The sequence below is a fragment of the Leucopleurus acutus genome (genome assembly GCF_964270905.1).
Source record: "Leucopleurus acutus genome assembly, chromosome: 12".
NCBI classification, from domain to species: domain Eukaryota; kingdom Metazoa; phylum Chordata; class Mammalia; order Artiodactyla; family Delphinidae; genus Leucopleurus; species Leucopleurus acutus.
In genome coordinates this window covers 49446085-49473184 of record NC_139154.1, presented here as the reverse complement: position 1 = coordinate 49473184, position 27100 = coordinate 49446085, and the positions used below count along the sequence as shown (strand labels likewise).

At 46.9% G+C, this 27100-nt stretch overlaps 1 protein-coding gene across 1 annotated transcript in view; it reads right to left on the bottom strand.

Annotated features, from left to right (window-relative positions):
* Positions 1-27100, bottom strand: part of PLB1 (phospholipase B1) — a gene marked incomplete at both ends in the record, with an annotated part of 122404 nt that overhangs the window by 82850 nt on the left and 12454 nt on the right. The window contains 10 exons of the mRNA XM_082851932.1: positions 220-299; positions 1087-1149; positions 7829-7915; positions 9628-9679; positions 10015-10105; positions 11856-11899; positions 12483-12523; positions 15810-15868; positions 17063-17135; positions 18387-18448. Coding sequence (XP_082708058.1) covers positions 220-299; positions 1087-1149; positions 7829-7915; positions 9628-9679; positions 10015-10105; positions 11856-11899; positions 12483-12523; positions 15810-15868; positions 17063-17135; positions 18387-18448 — 652 coding nt within the window. The remainder of the gene's footprint in view (positions 1-219; positions 300-1086; positions 1150-7828; positions 7916-9627; positions 9680-10014; positions 10106-11855; positions 11900-12482; positions 12524-15809; positions 15869-17062; positions 17136-18386; positions 18449-27100) is intronic.

The following is a 27100-nucleotide window of genomic DNA, read 5'->3' as shown; positions in this document are numbered from 1 at the left end:
GCATATTTCATCCTTTAACTCAGTCCCCAAAACAATGCGGCAGAGGGCCCCTTCCGCAGCCTGACTCTGCGCCCGCTGGCTGTGGAATCTCACACACGCCGCTTTGTCTCTCTCCCACTCCACGCCTTGGATCAGCTGATGCACGTGAAGTGCCCCACGCAGTGCCTGGCGCGTGGCACCAGTCGACAAATGCTGCTCCCTTTTCACTTCCCTTTTTACCTGAGCGGAGTCCCCTGATGCCAATGCGAGCCCCTCAGAACCCCGGAGAGATCCACCAGGTTCACAAATGCTTTGGGGACCTAGGGGGATACGAGGGGCAAGATGAGCATTTGCAAAGTCGCTGCCGCTGCCCTGCGGCCTCTCTGGAACCCCTGGTTTGAGCCTAGTTTGGGGTCTGGTTGAGCACGATGGGACTCTCCTTGGTTAAACAGGCAGGCCCTTTGGGACGTGGTTGGCTGGGGTCAGTTCAAAGCTGTCAGCTCTGTCGGCTGCGTCATCCAGAAATGGGTCATTCACCGCCCCTCATGGTGGGCAGGGCACCTCCCCAACACAGGGCAGCAAGACCCAGTGGTAATGGGACTGGGGACCCTCTTCCTCCCTAGGGAAAGGCGGGGAAGGTGAGAACCCAGAGCTCCCCTGGGATTTCCAGGGCCTGCAGTGCTCACACTAATCACTTAGGGAAGCCTTGAGAGTTCTCAAGGTCCCTGCAGGCTCCAGGCCATCACTGCCCCAGACACAGTCAGAAACGGGCCTCAGGAAGGAGCGGGTCACAGAGACCCCAGGGGGGAACAGGGCTGTATCCTCCCTCCTCCCCAGGGGGCGCTCTTAGTAATATCCTTTGCAAGACTGAAGAGGTCTATCTGTGACCTGTGTTTTCATCAAAAGCACTCCAGAGCCTTCCCTTTCCCTGGGGTCTTGGTCTCCCTCCTGGGAGTCCATTTTCCCGTCCTGGTGGAGGCCATTCGAAAGAAACCAGAACCTGTCCCCCCACCCCACGGAAGGGCAGCTTCTCCTGGCTGCTGCAGGTGCCCGTGAGGGAGCTCCGGGCGCGTGGTCCCACCAAGCTGAGGGAGCTGCCAACCTCACCTCCTGATGCAGGCAGTCCAGCATTCTCGTCAGCTGATCCATGCTGCTCGTCACATGTCTTTGCTGTGGAAGGAGAAATGTTCTGAGTGTGGGTGGGGACGGGGGACACGGGGCAGAGAGGCCCAGGCTCACGCTGGCCTGTCCCTTCCCCTCCCCAACGCCCCATCCCCCCTCGACAGAGATGATAGTAACAAAAGCCCCATCTAGACCCCAGTTTCCCACACACAAGTGTAGAGTTCCCAGAGCTTCCTGGGATTTTTGTCCATTCTCTGACTTCCCCAACACATCACCCACCAGGAAAAAAGTAAACTGTCCCAAATGAGAAGTTCTGTGTCAGGGAAGGGCAAACCCAAGGCCAAGGCAATTCTAAAGCTCACGTGAGGGACATGAGACCAGATTTGTTCCCAAAGACTGATGGAATCACTTTGACCTGAAGAAAATCAGGTCCAAAGGGGGAACGCGTGGATTTACGGACCCAGATGAACCTCAAAACGTCCACATGGCACTCTTATCAGACCTTTCCCTGCCACATCTGCCCTAAGAAAAGGGCTCCTGTCACTGAGTATTTAAAGACACCTTCTTCCCACCCAATTCCTTGCAGGTAATGAAAATAAACAAATGAGAGCACTTCAAAAAACACCCGGGTTTACCTTTTCCGTGTAAAAACAAAACAAAACAAAAATAAACTTTGCAACAAGACAGATTCCTAAGCTGCTTGCAAACCTGCTGTCCCCTGAGGCGACTTGGCTCAGACAGGAAGACAAAGCAGGCCTAGCAGCCGTTCTGTTTCCTGGGGGGGACACAGGTGGTGACTCTGGAGACAGCTGCCCATCAGTCGGGCTGGGACCGCGTGGAGGGCGGCCTCCCGCTCCTGTGTCCCCACTTTGGTGCCAGGCTGTCCTCTGGAAGCCAGTCCAGCCCAATCTGCTGCCGTAGCCAGCAACAAAGCCTCCTGTCTCATTTTTTCTCTCCCTGAGCAAGACATTAAGCATCACACTTTCCCTTCTTAGGAGTCATAGGAACTTCGGTCCAGAAAGGTCCTCACTGCCTGTATCATATGCAGGGCATCCCTCTTTCCTCGGGGAATCCCTGTATGCGTCTCCTCAGACTGCAAACCCTGATTTAGAAACCTCTTAGTCAAGGCGCTGATTCACTGCTACAGAGTGAATCAGGGCCCACCTAGGCTTTCCAGGTATTGAATGGTTGTCCTTGGGGCACCAACTGTCCCTGTTCCTTAGTGGAAGACATGATGCTCCTATAAAATGTCCCCTGCCTAGAAGGTCACACGTGATAAACTCCTCCATAACTCGAAGTCAGGAAAAAGCTTATTTCTTCAAAAGAACTTACACATTTCCATATTTTGCCCCCAGAATCAGAAGAATGCTCTGTTATCAAACATGCGCCTGCAACCAGACTTAACTTTTTCTACCAAGTTATTTATCTGGGATTTATTCCAAGAAGTAAGATTATTCAGTCAAAAGACACAAACACTTTTAGGTTTCTTGAGTCATACTGCCAGCGTGTCCTCCAAAATGTTGACACCTGTTTCTAAAGGCATCTGCAAGGAATGAATGGGTACATTTTTGAAACCAAGTGTCATCCATTAGATACCTTAAACTACAACTTGCTTAATAAATAATGAACTGTAACCTGCCTTCACTGATCAATTTCCCTTAATTGTTTTTATAAAAACTTGCATGTTCTCCAAGCATTCCATGGCCTAAATAAGATGTTTGCCCTAGTTGTGTTTCAGGAACTTGGAGTCAGCTGTTCACTAGCTCAAGCTCCAACTGGACAAGACTGGTTGAGGCCTCCAACTGGGCATGTGTTGAGTGTCCCATCAGTGACCTTCTGATGTCAGAGGGCCCAGAACTCCACCTTCAGAACATGCTAACGCTACCATTTTCTGAACATGCATCCCATGAAGAAGCATGTGTCCCCTTGAAGAAGCATGTAGCTTAGCTGCACCTGCTCAGAACGATTACCTCACCTTTTTCTTCTCTCCAATCACCTATCCCCCACATTCCCCATGCCTCGGACTGCCCTGCTTCTTTATCCCATAAATATTCCGAGGTGGATTTGAGATTTGTTCTCGCATCTCCTCACTTGGCTGCCTGGGGAATACATCCTTTCTTTCTGCAAACCTCAGTGTCCCAGCATGTGGCCTGTCATGCATGGGGCAAAGAAACTTGATTCAGTAACCGATTTTTGCAGTGTTAGGCTTTTTGTTTTTCTTTTCCTTTATTTTTCCTCTTCTTGCAATTTTGTTCTTACTCCACATAACTAGACTTTAACTGGAGAGCAGTAAGCAAGAGCCCAGACCCTAAAAGCATCCCTGTGTCACTGCTATGAGCCAGGTTACTAGTTAGCTCTGAAGCACCTGCCTTTGAATTGCTGCATCCACCATAGCAGCCCTGAGGAAGCACCATCACTGCCTAATGAATGGTTCCTGGTCTTACTCTCTTATGGCTTTGGTCTTAAGAAATCCCTAAAGAACACATGTGGACACAAGCCCTTGTCTATTCCCCATGAAAGGAGCCCAAAGGTCTCTTAGGGGAGGAAAATTCCAGGTCCTACGTAGGGCAGGACCGGAGTTTAACATTTCTTCCTAACAATAAAATACCTTTTTCTCACATGAACTATTTCAGGAAACCTGCCATATGTATGCCACAGTTAAAGGCAGAGCACCTGCTCTGTGAGGTCGGGTGGAAGCCTGGAGCCCACAGTCTCAGAGCACCTCCTGCAGCCCCTGGGACTCTGCAGAGCAACCCCTGAGGGAGAGGCCATGCCTGGGATGTGCTTTGGGGATGCAGAAGTGCTGTGTAAGAGCTTCTCAGATGGGGGATCCTGCTTAGCTGTGGCCAGAAGCGCCACCAGGGAGACTAGGAGGTGAGGGCTGGGTCTGGGCTGCAGAAGCAAGAGTGCAAGAATGAAGGGAGGAACCAGCCAGCCCAGGCCAAGGAGGTCGAGAGCCACAATGTCCTTTGGGGGAAATGGAAGTGCAGGTGGGATTTATTCTAGGCTCCAAAGCCTCGGTGGTCTTTGGGCAAAAGGAAAATCAAGACGGAAGGAAAAACGCAATACAGTGGGAATATGAGTGGATGATAGTAAACATCGCTTCAGTGAGTTCAGTTTACAGAGGTTAAGTCACTGGTATGTAGCCATTTAGAGATCAGGAGTGGCGCATGGCTACTTTTGTCATATGTTTACAACCAATTAAAAGTGTGAGGTTCTAAGTGTGAATAAACCTAATCCACATGTATCAACATGACTAGATCCTGAGGGAATTTCACATACTGACAAACAATCATTGGCTTTGATAACAACAAGTGTTAGAAAGGTTGTAGGGAACGGGTGCACTCAGACACTGGTGAGAATATGTGATATTGTCATTTGTAATACGAGGTATATATTTGGTTTTTGTCCCCTTTTGCGGCACAGAGCTCGTAACCCATTGGAATTTCCTAAGTGATGAGAGCATAAAAGTGTATTTTGCTGTGTTAATGAGGTGACTTTGGGACTACACCTAAGGATGGGGGCTGGTTGCCAGGAGAACCAACCCTGGGATCAGAGAGTTGGAATTTTCAGTCCCCCTGCCCACGACCGCCACCCAGCCTGGGGCTGGAAGTTGAATCAGTTGCCGTTGGCCAATGATTTAGTCAATCCTGACTATGTAACGAAGCTCCAAAAAAGCGCAAAAGGATGGGTTCAGAGAGCTTCCCTGTTGGCGACCACCTGCAGGTGCTGGGAGAGCAGCCCACCTGGAGACAGCATGGAAGCTTCTCGCTCTTTCCCCATACCTTGCACTATGCATTTCTTCCATCTGGCTGTTCCTGAATTATATCCTTTTATAATCAACCAAGAACCTAGTAAGTAAAATGTCTCCCTGGGTTCTGTGAGCCACTCTAGAAAATTAATTGAACTCAAGGAGGGGCTTGTTGGAACCTCCAATCTATAGCCAGTTGGGCAGCAGCTCAGGTGACAACCTGGACTTGGGATTGGCCTCTGAAATGGGGGCTGGGGACAGTCTTGCAGGACTGAGCTCCTAACCTGTGGGATCTGATACTGTCCCCAGGCAGATCGTGTCAGAATTGAGCTGAATTGTAGGACACCCAGCCGGTGTCTGAGAATTGCCTGGTGGCGTGGAAAAGCCCCTTATATGTGGGGATTGGTCCCAGGATATTAGAATATAAAGGTGTTCAGCTCCTTTGGAGGGCAATTAGGCAGTCCTTTAAGACTTAAAGTGTATGTATCTGATGACCAGCAATTCTGTGTTTACGAATCTACTCAAGGCACTTTCTTCAAACTGCTCTGATCATGACCCACGGTGTGAGATATGTTTCACATCACAACCCGGTACGCACATATCTATATATAAATGAAGCAAAAATAATCACGAACCAACACTTACCTCACTACATGCAATGAACTCTAATATTTTATAGTTGATCCTAGTCTATTTCTTTTTTTATCATTTTTGGTTGTAATCTTTTAAACTGATTTTTGACCCACTAATATACTTCAATCTATAATCTGAAATATAATAAATTACACTGTAATTGAATACAATGAAATATAATCACTGTATTTAGAAAACCACCATGTTCAAGTAAATGAACGAGATTGTTTATATTAGTGGAAAACTAGAAACACCTAAATGGCCATCAATACAGAAATAGTGAAATAAAATGTAGTAAATGTACACAGTGGGATACTATTTAGCAAGTAACAGGAATAAACTCAATCCATATGTATCAACATGACTGGATCTCAAAAACACTTGATTAGTGAAAAAAATTGTTCAGTGGTACATACAATATAATACTATTTATGTTAAATCTCTCTCTTATATACACACACATAAAGGAATACTAGGATTTACAAATATGCAAAAAGTTTGGAAATAAAAAGAGAGAGAGGATTGGAGGTGGTGGCTAAAGGGTATTTTAGCTTTAACTATAATGTTTCATTTTTTAAAAGAAAGCATTTGTGTATTGCTTGTATAACTAAAATTTAATAAAAATAAATAGTGCATAAATGGACACGCACACAGGAATACATCATGCATGTATTCAAGAATGCATGTAATGTACTGAAGGAATAAATACACGAAAGAATGCAAGAACTCACATAGGAATGCTCGAACACAAGACAAAATACATGGAAGAAATCATGAATGAGTGTAAGTATCAATGAATACATTCAAATATTAAAAAACCAAACAAATGCTAGCATGAACAAACTCATCATAAATACAATAATGTGTGCCTGGGCTTCCCTGGTGGCGCAGTGGTTGGGAGTCCGCCTGCCGATGCAGGGGACACGGGTTCGTGTCCCGGTCCGGGAAGATCCCACATGTCGCGGAGCGGCTGGGCCCGTGAGCCATGGCCGCTGAGCCTGCGCGTCTGGAGCCTGTGCTCCGCAACGGGAGAGGCCACAACAGTGAGAGGCCCGTGTACCGCAAAAAAAATAAAATAAAATAAAATAAAATAAAATAAAATAAATAATGTGTGCCTGCATGTAAGAGAGAATGAATTGATGCACGAATAGGTAACTTATGGATGGATGCCTGGATGGATGGTTGCGTGGATATACAGAGGAATGCAGCAATGCCTAAATGCTTGTTTGAGCATTTCAATGCGTGAATGTGTAAATTCATGAGTAAATGTTGGTGTGCAAAATGGCCAAAGTGCAGGGGGTGGTGCAGAGAATAAACAGGGCATGGAAATTTCCCTTGGTATGGGAGAAAACAGAGGTGAAGTAGAACAAGCTTCAAGATCTATATGCCACAAACCCAGGAGATCTGCAGGAATATTGTTTAACAAGAGCTGATTAGGGAAGGTGGGCTTCTGTCAGCATTCTCCCGGCGCCTAACATCACTAAAGGGAGGGGATTTTGGTGGTGGAGCAGGGGTCATGGGGCATTTGGAGGAAGGCAAGAGTACGTATTTGGGAGAAGGGCACAGAAAAGAAGAGGACAGCATCTCAAGAAACTTCACCTTTGCCTGTGCCTGGCCTGGTGGAGGCCCTGGAAGGCCGCTGAAAGGACAGTGGGCAGGTGTTTGAACTGCCGTAAGTGGCAGGGCCAGCTCGGCGGCAATTAGGCTTCAGGCTCCAGAAGGGTCACCTGTATGCCATTTACGTCACCATGGCCTAGGCCTCTAAGCCACCCTCTCACTTTCAGTTGCTCCTAACCTGGACACTTGTCAATAAAGACTTAAGTCATAGTCAGTCACCCACCTAAATATTTTAAAAGTCACATGTTTCATATCTCATTCCTGGCAACACCAAAGAGCCTGGAAGATACAGTCTACCTAATAAACAACTAGACAACTTCCCACTAAAACTAGAGTTCACGGTGAGCTAGAGTTCAAGAGGTGTTATCAAAAGTACTGCTTTATTTCCTAAGTTCAGCATTCAAATGAAATCAGAGTTAAAAGAGGCAAAATGATTTTTGAACTAGGAAGCGGATTTTCCTCAGGTGCAGAATGACCACTGACTCAGCTTATCTATACCAGATTTCCTTTTCCTGAATGGTAAGGATGGTAAGTTAAAAATACCTCTCCCTCAATATGTTTCCTTGAGCCCTTAGACATCTGTCTGTCTCTCTACCTGCCTGCCTGCCCTAACTCTGAAACAGGTGCTATCAGGCCCAGCCTTCCAGATGTAGATCAGGCAGGTTTAGTTCCTTCTGCACCCACCCCAGCATCTGCAATCCCTCTGCCTCCCAGCCTGTGGTTTACCTGTTGGGCGGAGGGACACAGGTGACACTGGCTAGTGTTACTGAAGAACACGGTGATGAGCTTCCAGTCATTCTGAAAGTCAAGTTGCTGGAAGAGAGGACAACAGCATCAAAAAGAGACGGTGGTGAAACCTGAAGCCAAGAGAACTGCTTTCTTTGCGTGTCTTTCCATTTCATACACCACCCCCATAAAACCATATGTATGGATTTTTTTTCCCCCAAAAGGAGGTGTATATGGTGGGAATTTAAAGTGGTATAAACTGCTCTACGAGGCAGTTTGGCAAAACTTATCAAAACCTTTTTTTCTTTTTTAAAGGGCTTACCATTCAATCCAAGCCTTGTTCATAAGAGTCAAAAATTGGAAACAATATAAATGTCTAAAACAGAGGACTGCTGTGTAAGTTGTGGAATGCTCATAAGACAAAACACCATGTAGTTGTTAAAACGATGCTGGAAAATGTAATTATTGTCATGGGAAATAGGATACCGAGAAAAGCAGATTATAAAAAGTCTCTACATCTAGTAACGTCCCTATTTTATAAAATATATACAGATAAACGTGCTTGGAAAAAATGTGGAAGGGAGTGTACACCAAGTTGGGAACAGTAATTCTCTCTGGGCATCATGTTTAAGGATGATTTTAATATTCTTCTGTTTGTGTTTTCTGATCTTTCTCTAATGAACATGGGTTACGTGGAACAAAAAATAAACTTCTGTCTTTTAAGAGGCAGCATGGTGGACTTGAGGGGCGTTGGATATAAATGAGGCACTTCAGCTTTTAGCTCTTAACTTGCTGAGTGAACTCGGACAGGTCACAAGACTTTCTGGGACTTCAGTTTCCTCATCTGTAAAATTACAGGATTGGATTCAAGACCTCCTAGCCATTTTCCAGAATGTTACGACCATTCCAGAAATCCAGGAAGTCTCTTGTGAGGAGGAAACCAACGTTTTACAGCATCACTCCTGTAATCGTCCCTGTCCTTGTATAACCTGGAATGACCTGGCTTGAACACCTGAACTTTTTAATGAATGCGTGACTGGCCTTAAAAGTGGTTTCCCTTGGTTCCAGGGGTCCAGGCTGAGACCCTGGTTAGAGCCAGCTTGGTAGCAAGGCTTGCCTTGTTTTGATACTTGTTCATAAGGAGAGCACAAAAGATTAGAGGTGGCTAATTACAAGTCCGTATGTGAGTTTCTGAGTAAAGAGTGTCTGAACTGCTAGAAGAGTGGAGACCAGGGCCCCAGCATGTATGTTACAGAAGCCTCCACCCAAGAACTAGAATGGGTATCGTAATTAATAACGACAGCAGTGGCCACTTCAGTGATCATGACAGCTGCAGGCTTGCACTGAGCACTGTCTGTGTGTGTGCCAGCCACATCCAACACCTCATTGAATCCACCCTAAGCCCTGTGCTGCAGGTCATTTTATTACTCGCATTTCTTAAGTGGGAAAACTGAGGCTAAGAGAGGTTAAGCGCCTTACCCAACGTCACACAGCTAACAGGTGGAAATTCAGGATTCCCACTCAAACTGGTCTCCCTCTGGAACCCAAGCTGTCAACCATCTTGCTGAGCAGGAAGTTACTTAGCCCACCTGCTGACTTTCGGCAGGACCACATTGGGAACATGAGAAGTGGCCCTGGATTTTGCTGGCCTCCAGAGAATCACGAGGGGAAAGGCAGTCTTGGAGGGCCCAGGCCACACTGGTTGCCTAGTTCAGGGCATGATGACCCTGGGGCGTCAGCTGCCTGATTGCCTCTCAGCAAACACAGATGGCCCCCAGCAGAGCCGGATGGATTCTTACCTGGTTCTCTTTCATGCTCCTCACCAGCTCTTTTGCCTGAATCCACAAGTCTCTGCACAGAGGGAGGGAAGCAGAGAGAAAACTCAGTTAAATACCGCTTTGTTGAGGGCCGGAAGCTTGCCCCTTGCCTCAGCCCACAGGCCAGTCTCTGAGTTGGAAGCTGCACTACACCACTCCTGGGCTCTGGAGGGCAGACATTGACCTGATTTTTTAAGTTAGGCCCATCAAACAGACTAAAATCAGCGCAGGAGATAAGCTCCGGCTTTAACACAGATCTCTAGTTTTAAGCCTCTGACTCTTCCAGCCCGCCACCCCAAATCCTCCCATCTAGAAACCCAGGACTGACAGGAGTGCACAACCCTGCAAAGTGTCAGAAAAAGAGCTTACTCAGCACCGTTATGGGGTACCACTCCCTTCCCAGGGCTGCAGATGGGCCTCAGGACAGATGGATTGAAGTGTCTGATGACATCTGAAAGGACTAAAGAGAGAGCTGGTTTGAGGCTGTGGTCTCGGCATGCGGAGGTCACCTGTAAAGAGTGACCCCCTTTGGAGTGAGGTACCAGGGTCATTGCCCCTGTTCCGAAGCATGGCCTGCCTTGGGCTGTGAGGTCAACCTCGTAGCAGGGCCCTAGAAGTAAAGGGAGCTGAAAAAAAAGATCATTGGTCAGGTGCTAGGCCAGGCCAAGCGCTAAGCACTTAGGTGTGTGTGAAGGAATCCTGAGGCTGGGGGAAGCCAGGCTAGCTCCCCGAGGTCTCGGGGCTGCCTGAGGCGGCTGGGATCTGAGCCTGAGCTCTCGGATACCAAAGCTCTTCACTGTCCTGTGCTACTGACTCGTTCGGGAAAGTGTACTGGGACAGGGACCCGGGCAGGCTGCCTTCCCGTCACCCTCCCTCCTCCTGAGCGCGACAGCAGGGTGGGAGATCTCCGGGGAACACGCAGAAAACTCGTCCCAGAGCTGACAGCCAGAGGACCGCTAAAAATAGTGCTGTCAGGAGCAGCTAGGCTGCGTCTTGCTCCCCAGAGAGGAGAGGGCAGAGTGGGGAGAGTGTCACGGCAGGGAGGTGGCACTGCCCCGCCCCGGTCCCCCTCGCTTTTTGCCCCCGGCCGCGAGGGCCTGGGGCTCTGTGGGACGGGGATCCAGGAGGCGGCTTTAGAGGGGCCGCCTTTGAAGGGAGCTGACACTGTGCAGGCAGCAGATGGGGACCCTCCCACCACCTGGGCCATCAGTACCCTCTCCCCTGTCAATCAGATCCTGGAGGGCTGCATACCAGGCCTCAGCCTCTCCTGCTGGATGGTGAGGGCTGAAGGCAGGACGGGTCCCTTATTTATCCCAAGCCTTGCAGGGAGCCTCGTAATTCCAGCCCTTGGTGAAATTCACTGGCTGAACTGACAGGATACCAGCTACCTCACGCGTCCTCACGCTCTGCTCGGTGTCAGCTCAGTAGAGCATCTGCACTGTTGCCCGAGTCTCCTCACTCTAATTATGGAGTGAAAAGTGGTGTCCCTGCTCTCGACCTGTGAGCCCCAAGCATAGGTGACTCTATCCACCAGGCTAATTCAGCCGACGTTAAGGGACTCAGGGGTTCCAGGATGACTTAATCTACTTTCAAGGGACCTCCGATGTTAAGTGAAGAAAACCAGGTTAGAGATAGCATATTCCTAGGCACATTCATATATAAAAAGGTCAAAATGTTAACAATGATTATGTCTAGATAGCAGGATTACAGTCGGTTTTCATTCTTCTCATTTCATTTTCCTGAATCCAACTGAGATATTTATTTTGTAAGTAAGGGAATTACTACAAAATGAAATAAACTGAGAATTAGAGATGGGTCTTCTCCTTGGTGTGATGGGGGGATAGGGAGTGGAGGCAGTGAATGGTGGACAGGTGCTGTAAGTCCAGCCCTGGGGTCCCGGGGGAGAAGGAGCCTCGGGACTCTGGTCCAGCCACCCCCTGACCCCTTTCCCATGTCTCCGAAGCTTAACCCAATGTCTCCTGGAGTCTCTTTGCTCAGGGACTCTCAGACACGTTTCTGATGCCCTCCTTTCAGGGAATATGTCTTTTCATACCCTAGCTCCCTATCTGTCCTCTCAGAATGCCTCCCCCTTTCCTCAGGCTCTGCCCCGAGGTGGCCAATAGGGTACATCCTCTTCACTAACCGAAATGCTGCTGTGTCGGGAGGGACAGGGACAACCTGGATTCTGGCCATGAAAACACAGAACTCACCGGTCACCACTCCCATGCACGCCTGTGGTCCCTCGCTTTCAGTCCTGCAAGCAGAAGCAAGCACGTAAGCCTCAGACCGCATTTGTCGCCTGCCAACCTTGCCCCCAACTGCTGTGGTCTCTTTCATAAGCAGCGGCGGCTGGTTTATCCTTATCAGGTTCTGGTTTATCCTTCCTGGAGACAGAGACGCACCTCAGATGGCAATGGACTCACCAAAAGGGGGTGAGCAGGTCTGGACCCTCCTTCCCGCCCCCGTTAGTCTGGTCCAAAGTTGGAAGAGGATGCAGACCCCGTGTTGAACGAGCCTGACCCTGGTCCAACCCTGCTAGCTTCCTCCAGGGCAGAGCAAGGAGACTGGAGGAAGGAAGCAAGAATCCCACATTCGGCCTTTCCCACTTTTCCTCCCTTATTCCCCTTATTCGGGGGATTCCCAGGCATGGGGAGTGTTGGCCACAGAGGCAGGAGGCTGCATCTGGTCCCCACTCTGCCGCCTGATCCTAAGCGAGACTGGAGCAGGTGTCTCCTCCCTGGCCCTCGGGTTTCCCTGCCAATGAAGCAGGGAGATGAGAGCGGATCAGCTCTGAGGCTCCTCTCAACTCTGTTGCTCTGTGGTTCCAGGACAATTACCATTCTTGCTTCTCCAGGTCGTCCGTCCCTGAGTCTGGAGGCTGGAAAAGATGCAAGGTGTGAGCAGCCCAGCCAGGGATGGCTGCAGATCCTGTCCTGGGGAGGACACCCCCTCCCACCAACAAAAGGGAGCCCGTGGATCCAGAAGAAGGCCAAACCCACCCATGTTCGCTTTTCAGGGAGGGAAGAAAGAAGGTTAGGTTTTCTCCAAAGCTTGTTGGTTCAAACTCAGAGCAATGAAAGGTATAAACATTTTCTTCAGAATAGAAAACTGGGTGGGAGAGCCTGGGCTGCGATGCACCACTGTAGAATACTAACATCCCACACAGAAACAAAATGGACGGTTTTATCGTGATCTTCCACAATCTAAAATGTATTTGTGTATTGTTTGTCTCCCTTGCCTAGAACGTAAGCGCCATGAGGGCAGGAATTTGTGTCTGTTTTGTCCTCGATTATATTCCTTGGACCTAGAACAGTGCCTGACACATCGTAAGTACTCAATATATACCTGCTCGATACTAATTTCTGATGCTTGGAATTGTGCCCAGTACATAGAAAGTGCCCAGGACATATTAGCTGTTGTCAGTAGTATTATTTTCACAGGTTCTGACACAATTTTCTCTCTCAGAACTCCTAGAAGACAGTGTCTGTGGTGCTGACAGGTGATGCTGTACCCACACTACCTACACCCAGCCTGCTGTTGCTTCCCTTCAAAGGACCTGCCTGTCCTTAACAACCCAGCTCCAACGACAGCCATTCAGTCTGTAGAACTGGGCCACACTTCTGGTGTCATCTTGGGAGGGCAGGCTGACCATGACCTTCCTCTAACTGGGATGGAGTCCTCTCTAATTCTCAATAAGAGGGAGCTTGAAAGGAAAATTTCCAGGGAAAGTTAACACATTAAACAGAAAGTCACACACAGATGCAAGTCAGGGAGCATAAGGATGCCAGACAGGAGAAGTCCTGAGGGAGGCTAGCCTCCAGGGCCGAGGCAAGGGGGATAGCCTGTGCCCAACCGAACGGGACCTGATTGACAGCAGAGGTTTCCCTCAGGAAAGCTGGATGGGGGTGGTGAGGGGAAGGAAAGGAGAGAACAGGAGGAACAAGGTGGAGAGAGTGGGGGAGAGCTCAGGGGGAGGCCACAGAGGGAAGGCTGGGACAAACCCCGCAAACTCCCATGCCACCATTTTGCCCGCTGCCGCCATTTTCTCCCCACACTCTTCATTGGCTGCCTGTACTGGAGACACACAAGTGAGAGCCCTGGCTTCATGGAATTTGATATAGTGGATTATAACCTCTCTGACGTGGAAAATGTCTGTGACTCTTAGTTAAGGGGAAAAAAAAGTCACAGCTAGTATATTGCAGTATAACCCTATTTAGGTTACACACACACACACACACACACTCTCTCTCTCTCTCTCTCTCTCACCCTATATGTTGGAGAGTATGTGTGTGTGTGTGTTGAGGCAAGAGAATAGGAGATGTGAATAAGATCTTCCATATTTTATACTATCTAATGTGCTTTGATTTTCTTCTTATACTGAACATGTATCACAAGTGTTAGTTTGAAAATAATTTTGATGAATCTGATCTTTAACGTTCTGTGAGGAAAAGGAAGTCCACAGCAATGAGACAAACCAGTGCTAGTCATGGATACAAGTAAGCGATCGGCCTTGGCGACAGAAAGCCTCAGGAACTCGAAGCAAAAGCATGGGCCTTACAGACTTCCGTCTTTTTCATTTCACTGTCTTCCATTAATTTTCCCTGGTCTGATGTCTTTTATAAACCAGGCTAAGCTCATGACAGCTGACTCTCAGGGCAGACAGAGGAAGGTAGCCTCCTAAAAACTGTGCATTCAGGGCTCACCCTGAAGGTTGAGGTGCCCGTCAGTGTGATGATAATGATTCTGGGGCTAGGAGACCATCATGGACTGAAACTGTCTCCCAGCGCCCTGGGCCTCGGGCTCCCAGGAGGAGAAAGGGTGAGCTGAGTGACAGCAGGAGATGTGGGGATGAATAATTCATGAGCGAAAGAACTCTCTCAGAGCTGGGACCAGACAGTGGAAACTGTTGATTGGTTTAACTTTAGAAACCTGACTTGGGGTGGAGATTTCCCGGCAGTGAATTTTCCTGCCCAAGGAAGGAGAATTTGAGTCCTCCAGCTGGTGTCACACATTCCTGGCTCTGTGACGTAGCGATCAGCACGCAGGGACACACGCAGGGACACACAGGCTCGGCGGAGTCAGTGTGCTCTCTGCGACATGAAACCTCTTTTCTCATTATTCCAATCCCCCCCTTCACATCCCTCCTACTGGGAAACCTCCACCTTCACCCTCATACACACACACAGGCATACGCACAGTCACATGTGCAGTTTTAACACCACCATCACAGGTAGAACAGAACAAGGGCGGGAGCCCTGGCTGCAGATTTCACTGGGCCCTGGTCAGTTTTCTAATGTGAAGTCCCATCCTCTACACACGGCTGGCGCTGTGCGTGGGGTAGCAGGACGGGGCTTGCAGCGAAGAGGCCGGCTGGGCCCAGGGGCAGGGGCTGAAGCTGCAGGGGGTACAGAGTGCAGCAGGGACACGGAAGGACATGGGGAAGGACATGTGGTAGGTAGTGGCAGGAGGAAGGCACAGGAGGGGAGAGGCAGGGGCATCCTGGTTCTGGTGCAGGAGGTACACCCGGGCCCCAGGGCAGAGCTGAGAACACCTGATTAGTTGTCTGTTCGGCCGGGGGCTGCTAGGACTTGGGGGGAAGCAGTGCTGAGACCAGAGCAGGTGGGACTGTGGGAAGCCAGGACTGACTGGGGAATCACACTGGAAATTCCGCTCTGCTCTCCAACCCTCTTCTCTTTCTGCTCACCTCCTCTCTCCTCTCTCTTTCCATCCTTCCCTTCTTATTGCTTTCTTTCTCTGTTACCTGACCATATAGAGCAATACCACTTACAACCTATTAGCAAAGAAGAGTGTATTTTTAAACATTTACCATGCAGGTAAGGACATTTTTGTTCTTCATCTCAAAAAGAGAAAGTTTAAGAGATTACTTTTAAAATTCTGTGTGACCTTTGACTTAATTTATCATTAGGTTTGATTTTTTAATGAAACTCCAAAAGTTTCTTCATCCTAATGTAAAGGGAGGCATTCATTTCATTTAAGACAACAACAACATCAACTCAGAACCCTAGAGTTTAAGATGTTTTCCAACTCAGAGAATGCCCTTCTCTCCCCAGACGAAGCGTTCTGTCTGGTTACTAGGAGCTCATTCAGAAGGTCACCAGTCCCAAACCCTATACCTCCCACCTCCATCTCCTTGACAAACTCACAGTTTCCACATTGCCAATGGCTGCCACAAGTTTAATATCAGAAGGGCTCAGAGAGTGGACTGCAAAGACAAGAACGCATGTAAGAAGGTCAGATCTACATTCCCCACGATGCGGGCCAAGGGCGCCAAATGGGAGAAGCAGACCTATGTCCCCCACCCCAAGGACAGCTGCTGAGGCTGCGCGTGTTGGCCATGGGAGTGGGAAGCTGAAGATCAGGCAGTTGCTGGGAGCCCTGGAAACCTGCTCCAGAGAGGCTCACTCCTCTCTGGAGGCCACACTGCTAACTGGACTCAGTATCTCCAAATAGGTGTCCCATGGAAGGTCACTCACAGCCCTCATTTCCCTCTCACCTGGCCCTCTTTCTGCCTCTTACTTCCCTCTAACCCTTGGCTCTGCACTTCTGGGCTACCATTAATGAGTGAGAGAGCAACAAATTAAAATGAAAACCATCTGGGTTCAAAAGGGTTCATGTTAGCTTGAAGGACGCAAAGCCTGTGAACACACAGGCTTTGCATCGGATGCAAGCTGAGTGCAAATGGTACCAAGAAGCCTCCATGACCCACCTGGGCCCCTAGCATCCTTAGAATTAAGTTTCTTGAGAAACCACTGATATATTCCTCAGTCATGTTATGGGGGCATTCAAGGTAAGCCTCCCAAAGAAGCCACTTCCTAAGAAGTACATCAATTTCTTTTTCTACCCACATTCCTTACATGACAGAATAGTGAGAATAGCATGCTTAACTGGAAACCCTGGTAAGTCAGTACTATGCAAACATAAACAAATCCATTAAACACAGTTTATAATGCAGCCATGTGATAGGATAAGGCTGGAGAAGAGGACCAGCTCAAGAGCAACATTCAGAGCATCCAGGTATTAGATAAATGTGGCCCATTACAGGAATAATATGTCTAGAGCTGCCACTGTGGCTACATTACAGGATTGGGGAAGGCACGTGAGTGACCAAGCTCCAAGCCACAGCTCCTGTGACTCGGTTCTACCCACCTGGAGGTGAGCTCCCAGAGGGTGCCCTCACCCAGGCAAACCACTGTGGGGTCATGCTGGTTTTATCTCTGCGTGGTGTGTTGGGCTGTGTCCCTCCACAGGAATGACTGAGGGGGCCAAAAGAGGAAGGACTAAGGATGGGAAAGAGAGAGGGCTTGAACAGCCAAAAAGTGCAAGAGGAGTAGTGCTGGAGCCTCTGCTGGCCACACCAGAGAGAAGACGCTGGCCTTCCTGGCTCAGCGGCACATACCTGAGTTAGAAGGCGCATCAGATCCTGACTTCTTTGAGTTGCATGAGAATGGAAAACCCTTCAGGCTCTGCCACTGAAACCGAACATCGGAAACATCAACTGCCTTGTATGGCAATATTACAGGTCCTGAAAACTTGGTGTAGAAATGACCAGGTACTTGTTGTACTAGGCTCAAAATCCAGAAGCAACAATTTTCCACAGTCATGGTCTTCTAACCCCTTACCCAGCTCACCTAGTAAAACGGGACACGTGCCTATTGACAGTGATTTTAGCAGATGGCAGTTAAGGATACCCCAGAACAGTGGGGTGGAGAGGGAGGGAGGATAAAGAATAAGAACAATTCTTGGAATAGCGAGAAAGTTCTGGAGATGGATAGTGGTGACAGGTGCACAACAGTGTGAATATACTTAATGCCACTGAACTGTATACTCAAAAATGGTACATTTTATGTATATTTTACAATAAAAAAGAAATCATTAAGAAGAGACCCAGTATATCTAGACAGAAACATGTTTAAATCTGTTCTATCCTATGATGTTTTTTGTATTATCTGTTTCTTTCTTTAAATTTGATAATTTACACAAAAGTAGGTATATGAGGAATTATGCTATCTGCTGCTGGTAACTGGATAAAGTGGAAACCGGGAGACTCTCACATTCCCACTGGAACGGAATGTGTCCTAAGCCCAGAGGGGCTGCTGAGAGCACAGGAGGGACTGGGTGACCAGTGCTGGGGTCCTCAAGACCACTTGGCCTCCTCAGATGCCTGTGAAAATTCAGAGCAGCCTCTGCTTCTGTGAATCACATGGAGGGCTTTGGGAAGGGAGATTATGTGTTTTCTCCCCAGAATTGAGAGTGGAAGGGGAAATACTCCAGTGGGGGAAAAATGTGCAGTAAATGAGTTGCTTGACCACATCTCTCTGTCACAAGGAGACACAAGTTAATTTCTCGTGAATTACCAATTTCGGTAAGAGATAAAGCGTTTACTCTCAACTCTTATCTTGTAGATGTTCTGGGAAGATCTCACCCAGATGCCTTCAGATAACTCACAGCATCTGCTTCAAGGTTCACAGAGATAACCAGCCCATCTATAATCTTTCCAGACACTTCTGGGAACCACCTGCTCACTCTGCAGGGATGATGAGCCCCAAATTCCAGGGGATACAGTTATGCTCTGCCAGGCAGCCCGGCTGTCCCTGGAGAAGCCACTCATCGAGCCCATTCCCTCAAGGCCTCAGGGAGGGAACCTGCCAACTTGCATCAAGACTTAGATTCACCCTCTAGAAGGGAACTCACTCCCCCTCCCGTGAGGACAAAGCCCTGACCTCTGGCCATAGCTGCTCTTCCAGTGTGTTCTCTCCAGGGGAGGTACGGGCCTGGGTAGTTCCTAAAAGAAAGCAAAAACAGTTCAGGTTATTTAGCTGGAAATTAACTCCCGCCCAGATTTGCAGCTTTCGTGCCCTTCCTCCCTGCCCGACCTATGTGCCCTGCTCAGTCACGTCCCTTGTGTTAGGAAAGTCCAGGTTCCATTCCTCCACTATCACCTCCATTGTTTGGGACAATGTGCTTCCATTAATGCAGCCTATTAATCAGAATCCCCAGGATGAAAAGCAAAAGTGCTACCTGGGAGGGGTCAGCAATAACCCTATATCATTCATGGGCACATTACCACAGATGCCTTTATTGGTTCCTTAGCGAAGGGCAGAACTCTCCGGGAGAGTAATGTTGGACAAATAGCTGCTGCTGTTTGGGGATCCAGGACAAATGAGGGAAGGCAGAGGACATCTGGGAACAGTCTGAAGGTGATGTGAGCTTAGCCATAACTATACACAGTAGCTGGACAGTGGCTGTCTCCAGTGGGCTTACTGACGGTGAGGCAAAGAGGAAGAAAAGGCAGGTGGAGAGCTGCGAAGACACTGTCCTTGTCCCAGCTTACTTTGGGCCAGTCTTTTAAAACTTTCTTTTTACTTTTTAAAAATATAATATATGTACAATGAGAGACTCATTTTGTAAGCTAATGAGTTTTCCTATCAAACCTACCATCAAACTTTTAGCTACGGAAATGACAGTGTTGTGTACAATAACAGCACTCATTTTTAAATAAAGGAACCAAGACAACCACCCACGGTGCCACTACCCCTCTAGCCCAAGAGTGGTTTCATATGCTCACACCCTCCTGTCCACCATCAGTCTCCTGATCACACTTTGTATTCAGTTGTAATCAATGTGGATGCAACGTTGTATCCTACAAGCTCCCTTTAATGTATCATGAGCTTTTTGTTCACACTGTTACATCATCTTGATGCTTACTTCAACACCTTCAAGAAACATTTATGATACTGATATGTAATCAGAGGTCTGGCTCCCTTGCTCCCTCTGGCTTCTCCCCACCCAGTTCTCTGCCCAGAGCGCACACTCCTTGTAAGGGTATATCACGCAAGAACCCCCAGACAGCATCAGACAAGGCTGAAGGGAGGCCTGGCTTGGGGGAGAGCGCTTGATTTCTTTACCCCACCCTTCTTTTGCAGCTTTACTTTCTGACCCTGAAAAGAATTTATCTGGAGTTTCATGAGGAACAAGAGTATATTTCCATTTCACGCCCACGGTGAGATCAGGCACTGATTTCCACTTCGGAGCTCGTAACAGGACTGTTGGTTGTATCCTGCCCCCAGATCTCAGTGACCCTTTTGAAATGCCCGGAAGAAATGCTTCTGTGCAGAAGGAACCGCATGATGGGAAGGTGTTGAGGTGTGGACAAACAGGGAGAGCTTGGAAGGGCTGGAGCAAAGGGTTCATAGCTGGAGGGGAGTGCAGGGCAGGGCAGATGAGGCTGCACAGACAGATGGCCGCTGGGCTGTGGAGTTGTGAATGCCAGGCTGCTCCACAGGCAACAGGAAGCCATGACCAGTCTTTGAAGGGATGACAGGGTGTGTTTGAAGATGATCATCACTGGGGGTAGTGAGGTAGGTGAATTCGCAGGGCAGAGATTTGAGACCATTTTGGTAACACTGTTTTTAAGCCGGGATAAAAATGTACATGGGACTCAACACATATGCAGCTTCTGGGTGCCAGGCACTGTTCTAAGCGCCTACGTGAAATAATTCATTTATTCCTCACAACGACTCTATGAGATAAATGCTATCATCCCCACTTTACAGTTAAGAAACAGGCCCAGGAAGGGTAAGTGACATTTTAAAGGTGACACAGTGAACACCTGGCGATGGAAGGATTTGAAAATGGGCAGTCCGGCCCCATGGGCCGAGCTCAGAACCAAACTAAGTGTAAGTCACAGCCTAAGATTTGGACCAGGGCTCAGCAAACTTCTTCACTATAGCCAATCTTTCAGATTTTTCAGACTATTCAGTCTCTGTCACAAATACTCAGCCCTGCTGTTGTTCTGTGAAAGCCACCATAGATAACATGTAGACAAATTATAGAGACATCTGAATTTCATATAATTTTCATGTGCCATTAAATACCTTTCTTTTTCTTTTTCTCAACCATTTAAAAATGTAAAAACCGTTTTGGATACCAACACACTGATTTTAAAGTTTATACAGAGAGGCAAAAGACCCAGAAGACCCAGAATATCAAAGGAGAAGAACAAAGTCGGAGGACTGACACTGCCCGAATTCAAAAGTTACTATAAAGCTACAGGATGGTACTGGCAGAAGAGACAAACAGACCCATGGAACAAAAGCGAGGGTCCAGACACAGACCCACACAAATAGAGTCAACTGCTCTTTGACAAGAGTGCATAAGGCAGCACAATGGAGAAAAGACAGTCTTTTCAACGAATGATGCTGTAATAACTAGATGTCCATGTGAAAAAAAAAAATCGATGTAAAAATCATTCTTCGCTCACAGGTCATACAGAAAGTGGCAGAAGGCTGGATTTGGCCCATGGGCCGTTGTTTGTTAACCAATGTCTGATCTAGACACTATTTTTGTTTATAAGTAATTTTTATTGGAGTACAGTTGCTTTACAATTTTGTGTTAGTTTCCACTGTACAGCAAAGTGAATCAGCTATACGTATACATATATCCCCTCTTTTTTGGATTTCCTTCCCATTTAGGTCACCACAGAGCACTGAGTAGAGTTCCCTGAGCTACACAGTAGGTTCTCATTAGTTATCTATTTTATACATAGTAACTATAGTGTCATTCCCAATCTCCCAATTCATCCCACCCCGCTGATCTAGACACTACTGAAAAGAGGTCATCAAGGTGAAATGGGAAGATAACATCTCTGGTGATCAGCAATATCCCTTAGCCCTGGGCATCCCCGATGGGAGCCTGGGATCCATCTCTAGATTACCATGCTGGTTGCTGCTGCCACAGCTCCTCATTGGGCTTTGCCAGCACCTTCACAAGTAGAGGAACACAGGTGCTAGAGCGACTCTCCCTGGTCTTTGAGAAATGTCCCGCTCAGCACATCTCCTGGTCCTCCAGGCTTCATGCCTGAGAAATAAAAAATTGCTCCTCAAAGAAAGCCTTTGGTCTCTGTTGAAAATAGCAGTTTTCTTAAAAAAACTTTTTTGAAAAAGATTTTTATCATCATGGATATGCTTGTACTCTATAATTTATAAATTTTAAAAATTGAATAATATAAGCAGAAGATCTAGCCCAGTGCCTGCACAAAGTGTATATTGAAATCTGTTAATTTTGATGAAAGAAGTTGTTTCATTATCAATCCAGAGATACAATCTTACAAAATCTATGGGATACAGCAAAAGCAGTTCTTAGAGGGAAGTTCATAGCAGTACAGGCCCTCCTCAAAAAACAAGAAAAATCTCAAATAAACAACCTAAACTACCACTTAAAAGAACTACAGAAAGAAGAACGAAATAATGTCATTTGCAGCAACATGGATACAACTAGAGATTATCATACTAACTGAAGTAAGTCAGAAAGAGAAAGACAAATACCATATGATATCACTTATATGTGGAATCTAGAATATGACACAAATGAACCTATCTACGAAACAGAAACAGACTCATGGACATTAGAGAACAGACTTGTGGTTGCCAAGGGGGCGGGGCTGGGGAGGGATGGAGTGGGAGGCTGGGGTTAGCAGATGTAAGCTATTATATATGGAATGGATAAACAACAAGGGCATTTAAAAAAGAAAAAAAAAAGAAAAAATAATCCAGAGAGACAGATGTCATTATTAGTATAATTTTATAGCAATGAAAGTTAAAATTTTTCTTTAGAGAGGTGGGGCTGGGTTGAGAGACCCTATCTGCTGACTCTAAATCTAAAAGGTTTTAAAGGGGCTCAGAAGAGCTTGTTTTCGAAGAGATGGATCCCTACATCTTTCCCTGAAAACATCATGGAATCTTCTGGGTCTGATTTTCTTCCTCTGCAGACATTAAGGCATGCATTTCCCCATTTTGTGTGTGTGAGTGTGTGTGTGTGTGTGTGTGTGTGTGCGCATGTGCACATATGTGTGCCCATCTGTTGAGAGTCACAGAGGCAGCAAGAACTTGAGGAGTAAAGAGCCAGAGAAAAGGACAGCAGAGAGAGTGAGTCCAACATTTGATGCTCTTTTTATCCTTGAAACACTTGCCAAATCATGGGCAACAGAAATCAGCAGGTAAGTGGCTAATATGCTGGGCAGAGCTTCAGACTGCCCATGGAGCTGGGGGGAAACATTGGAGCCCAGTGCCCATCAAGGAGGAGGTGCCCTGGTGAATGTCCCAGTCTTTTATCTGGGACTTCAAAGAGCTAGACCCTTGGAAGATGGATAAAGTGGAAATAGACCAGCCTCCAAAAAGACTGAAGCCCAGCTTTGAGTCAGTTCGATTCCCAGTATTAGATTAGGGTGATCTGCCCCTACCTAACTGCTTGCCCAAAGTAAAGCCTTTATGGAAGAAGACAGCACCATCTGGAACATACAGTTATTTAATTTTTCATACACAATACCTGGCTTTCAATAAAAAAAAAAATTGGGACTTCCCTGGTGGCACAGTGGTTAAGAATCCGCCTGCCAATGCAGGGGACACGGGTTTGAGCCCTGGTCCGGGAAGATCCCACATGCCACGGAGCAGCTAAGCCCGTGCGTCACAACTACTGAGCCTGCGCTCTACAGTCCATGAGCCACAACTATTGAGCCCACGTGCTGCAACTACTGAAGCCCGCGCGCCTAGAGCCCGTGCTCCTCAACAAGAGAAGCCACTGGATTGAGAAGCACGCACACTGCATCGAAGAGCACCTCCTGCTCGCCGCAAGTAGAGAAAGCCCACGCAAAGCAATGAAGACCCAACACAGCCAAAAATAAAAATAAAAATGAAAAAAAAATTACCAGGACATAATACCAAATAAACAGAAACCAAGAGAGAGAAAAAAATCCCAACAGACAATAGACAGTGAAAAGTGGTGGAATAATGTGGAAATAAAGGGATAATATCTGCAGCTTTGTTAGCCTGATGTTTTGTTCCCAGTTGGGGTGAGGAGTAAACCAGTGGGATATTCAACGGGGCGATCCAGGAATGAGAAGGAGGAAAAGGGAAGGGCAGAGATACACCTCACATATTCCCGGCTGGCTGGGAGTCTGCGTGCTGGGAAGACCTGCAAGAGCCCCACGTAAAATTAAAGGGAAGGAAAACTTGAAAATTGTCTGCAACTTTGTGTTCACTCCCCACCCTACACACAGACCGATAAACAGAGCCTTCCAAATTCAAGGTCTTCGGACACCACCTCTGTCCAAATCACTGATCACTAAACCATGCAGACTCAGGGGTGACTCCTAGGATGCCAGGTTAAAAAAAAATAAAAGAAATAAAAAACTGAGCAAAGACATCAGTGGCTGTCCACTGCAGGGAAACAGATTCCACAGTTTAATTCCAGGCAGGTTACTAAAACATGAACCAACAACCCTCAGAAATGGAATGTAAAATTGTTAAATGTTATCAGACATGTCCAGTTTTCAACGAAAAGTTACTAGATGTGCCATGAAATTGAAAAGCGAGACCCAGGAAAAAAAAGCAGCCAATGAAAACGTGGCCCAAACGTTGGGTTTTCCAGGCAAGGTCTTCAAAGTAGCTATTACATATATGTTCAAAGAATTAATGAAACTATGTTCAAGGAATTAAAGAAAAATGTGAAGGTGAAAGACTCAACAAATAGAAGCTATAAAAAGAAAATTCCAGAGATGAAAAATAAAATAACTGAAAGATTTACTAGATGGGCTCAGTAACAGACTTGAGACGGCAGAAAAAAGAATCTGTAAACTTAAGGACAGATCAATAGAAAGTACATTTCTGAAAAATACAGAGGAAAAGAGATTGAAGAAAAACAACTAGAGCCTCAGAGGCCTGTGGATACCGTCAAGCATAGAAAGCGTACAGTTAATGAGTCCCAGAAGAAGCAGAGAGAAAGAGGCAGAAAAAAACTTGAAGAGATAATGGCTGAAAATTTCCCACATTTGGTGAAAAATATTGAGTCACAGATCAAAGAAGCAGGGATAAAAACAAAAGCAAACAAACAAAACAACCACTTCAGGTAAGAAAAACACAATTTTACCTAGACACATCAACTGTAATAATTGATGTGTTCAGGTGTAGTTTAAAGCCAAGATAAAAAAAAAAAAAAAGCTCAAACAGCAGAAGAAAAACAGCTTTTCATGCATGGGAGACCAACATTACGATGAACAGTCAACTTATCGGAAACGGTGGAGGCCAGAGGCAGTGGAATGACGTATTCAGAATGCTACAAGGAAGATGACCCCACGTGCAAGCATGGTAACGTAAGAAGAAATGGAGTACAGAAAGTAAACATGTAGGTAAATCCAAAATAATATTGCCTGTATAAAACAGAAGCCAGCAAGCTATAGCTCATAGGTTAAATCTGCCCACAGCCTATGTCTGTACGGCTCACTAGATAGGAATATTTATGATCCACAAAACCAAATATTTACTGTTTGGCCCTTTATAGAAAAAATGTTTGCCCACCCCAATACAAAAAATAAAAAATAATAGTGTGGAGTTTAAAATATATGTAATGTATTGCTGTGGGCAGATGTGAATGGAGCAAATGGAGTTACACTGTTGTCAGGTTTTTCTTTATCTGGGGAGTGATTGATCCTCATTTATATTAGACTTTAATATAACAAGGATGCATGTTGTAATCAAATACCAAAATAACAAAAATGTATAATCAGCAAGCTAACATTGGGCAGGATACTGCAGGGACACTGAAACAATAGAAATGCTTAATCCAAAGAAGACAAGAAAGGAGGAGAAAAGATCATAGAACAGGTACGACACATTGAAGCACAGGGGGTCAGATATCATTTTTAAGCACACTTGGGATGAACGGAAAAGAGAAGCTTAGGGGGCTGCATGAGAACTTCCTTCAGTGTCTGAAAGGTCTGGATACCAAGGGGGATGGCCTTGTTCCCTGTGGCCCCCAAACCAGGACTGGACCAGTGGAGACAGGTTGTCCCTTGGTAGAACAGCTAGAGCTACCTGAATAAGAATGGAGCTAGTGGGAAGCAGCTTCATAGCACGGGGAGATCAGCTTGGTGCCCTGTGACCACCTAGAGGGGTGGGATAGGGAGGATGGGAGGGAGGGAGATACAAGAAGGCAGAGATACGGGGATATATGTATACGTATAGCTGATTCACTTTGTTATAAAGCAGAAACTAACACACCATCGTAAAACAATTATACTCCAATAAAGATGTTAAAAAAAAAAAAAAAAAAGAATGGGGCCGCTCAGGGCACTTGGTCCAGGCAGCGGCTGGGGACCATGGGGGGCATGTGGTACATACACCAGGCAGGTGTTAGGAGCTTGGACACCCTTGGTCTAGTCAATCTCTCCACGCCTCTGTTTCCTCACCTATAAGGTGAGGTCGATAACACCTGCCTCGTGGAGTTACTGTAAGGGTCATTCACATGTAAACATGAAGCCTGGTATCTGACACGTGCTAAGGTTCAGTAACTGGTAGTTATGATTATTATAATCAGTATGAGAGAGATGATTAAGCACAGACCATTTTTCAGATACTTCCAGTCTCAATATTCTGGGATTTCCTTATATAACTAGAGAGTTCGTGTTTATCCTGATGATCTAAATCATCCCTGATAACTGCCCTGGGGCGTCACAGAGAAGCTGTACCTGGAATCTAAGTGTCTAGACCTGAAGACCTGGATGGAAACTTAGGACCCCTGGGTCCTATCCCCACTGACTCCTGGGCCCTCACTCCAGTGCTTCCCACTCTGCTTCCCATTCTGCTTCCCAGCAGCAAATGGAAGAAAAATTCTTGCCTTTCCCATAGCACCCCAAGGTATTGTGGGAGAAACTGTCCAAGCACTTGTGGCCTGACTGGACCCCAGTCATGGAATCCCAAGGGAATTTTCCCATTTGGAAGGTTGTTTTAGCCTCAAGCTCATGGATCTATGAAGGGCGTAGAGCTCCCTGAAAAACTACCACCTCAGTATGGTCAATAAGGGAAAAAGACAAGTACTTTTCCACCCTGCTGGGCAGGAAACAGAATGTGTGTGCACACTCTTAAGAACAGGTTTGGTTGAGATCAATCATCGAAGCTGGAGAGAGCTGTGACCACTGGGGTCCTGGAGCCAACAAAGGGCCATCATAGTAATAGGCCTTGGCAAGGCAGAGTCACACACGGTTCTCCTCCGGGAGGCCCCTCTGAACAGTGGTTCTCAACCCACTGCCTGCTGCCCAGCCCCCAACACTGAGATTCAGATTGGATTGGCCTGGGGGTGGGGGGCCTTGGTGTGCTGGACCCCAGCAGATTTTCAAAGCCCTCTGAGTGATGTTTGTGTGCTTCTGAGGTTAACAGCCCTGACTCTTCACGGAAACCCAAAGCTTGTCAACCCAACAGCTGGCCAGGGGGAGGGAGTGTGATTTCAAAAGCAAAGCTAAAACAACTCATGCGCTCTTAATTAGTAGATTTCCTTTACTTTTTTGTTATTATTTTTTACTTATACTGTGTCTAGAGCACAACTTTCCACCACCATCCCTGCCTCGAAGAAAGATGGCCATGTTGTAACCCTGATCAAGCATCAA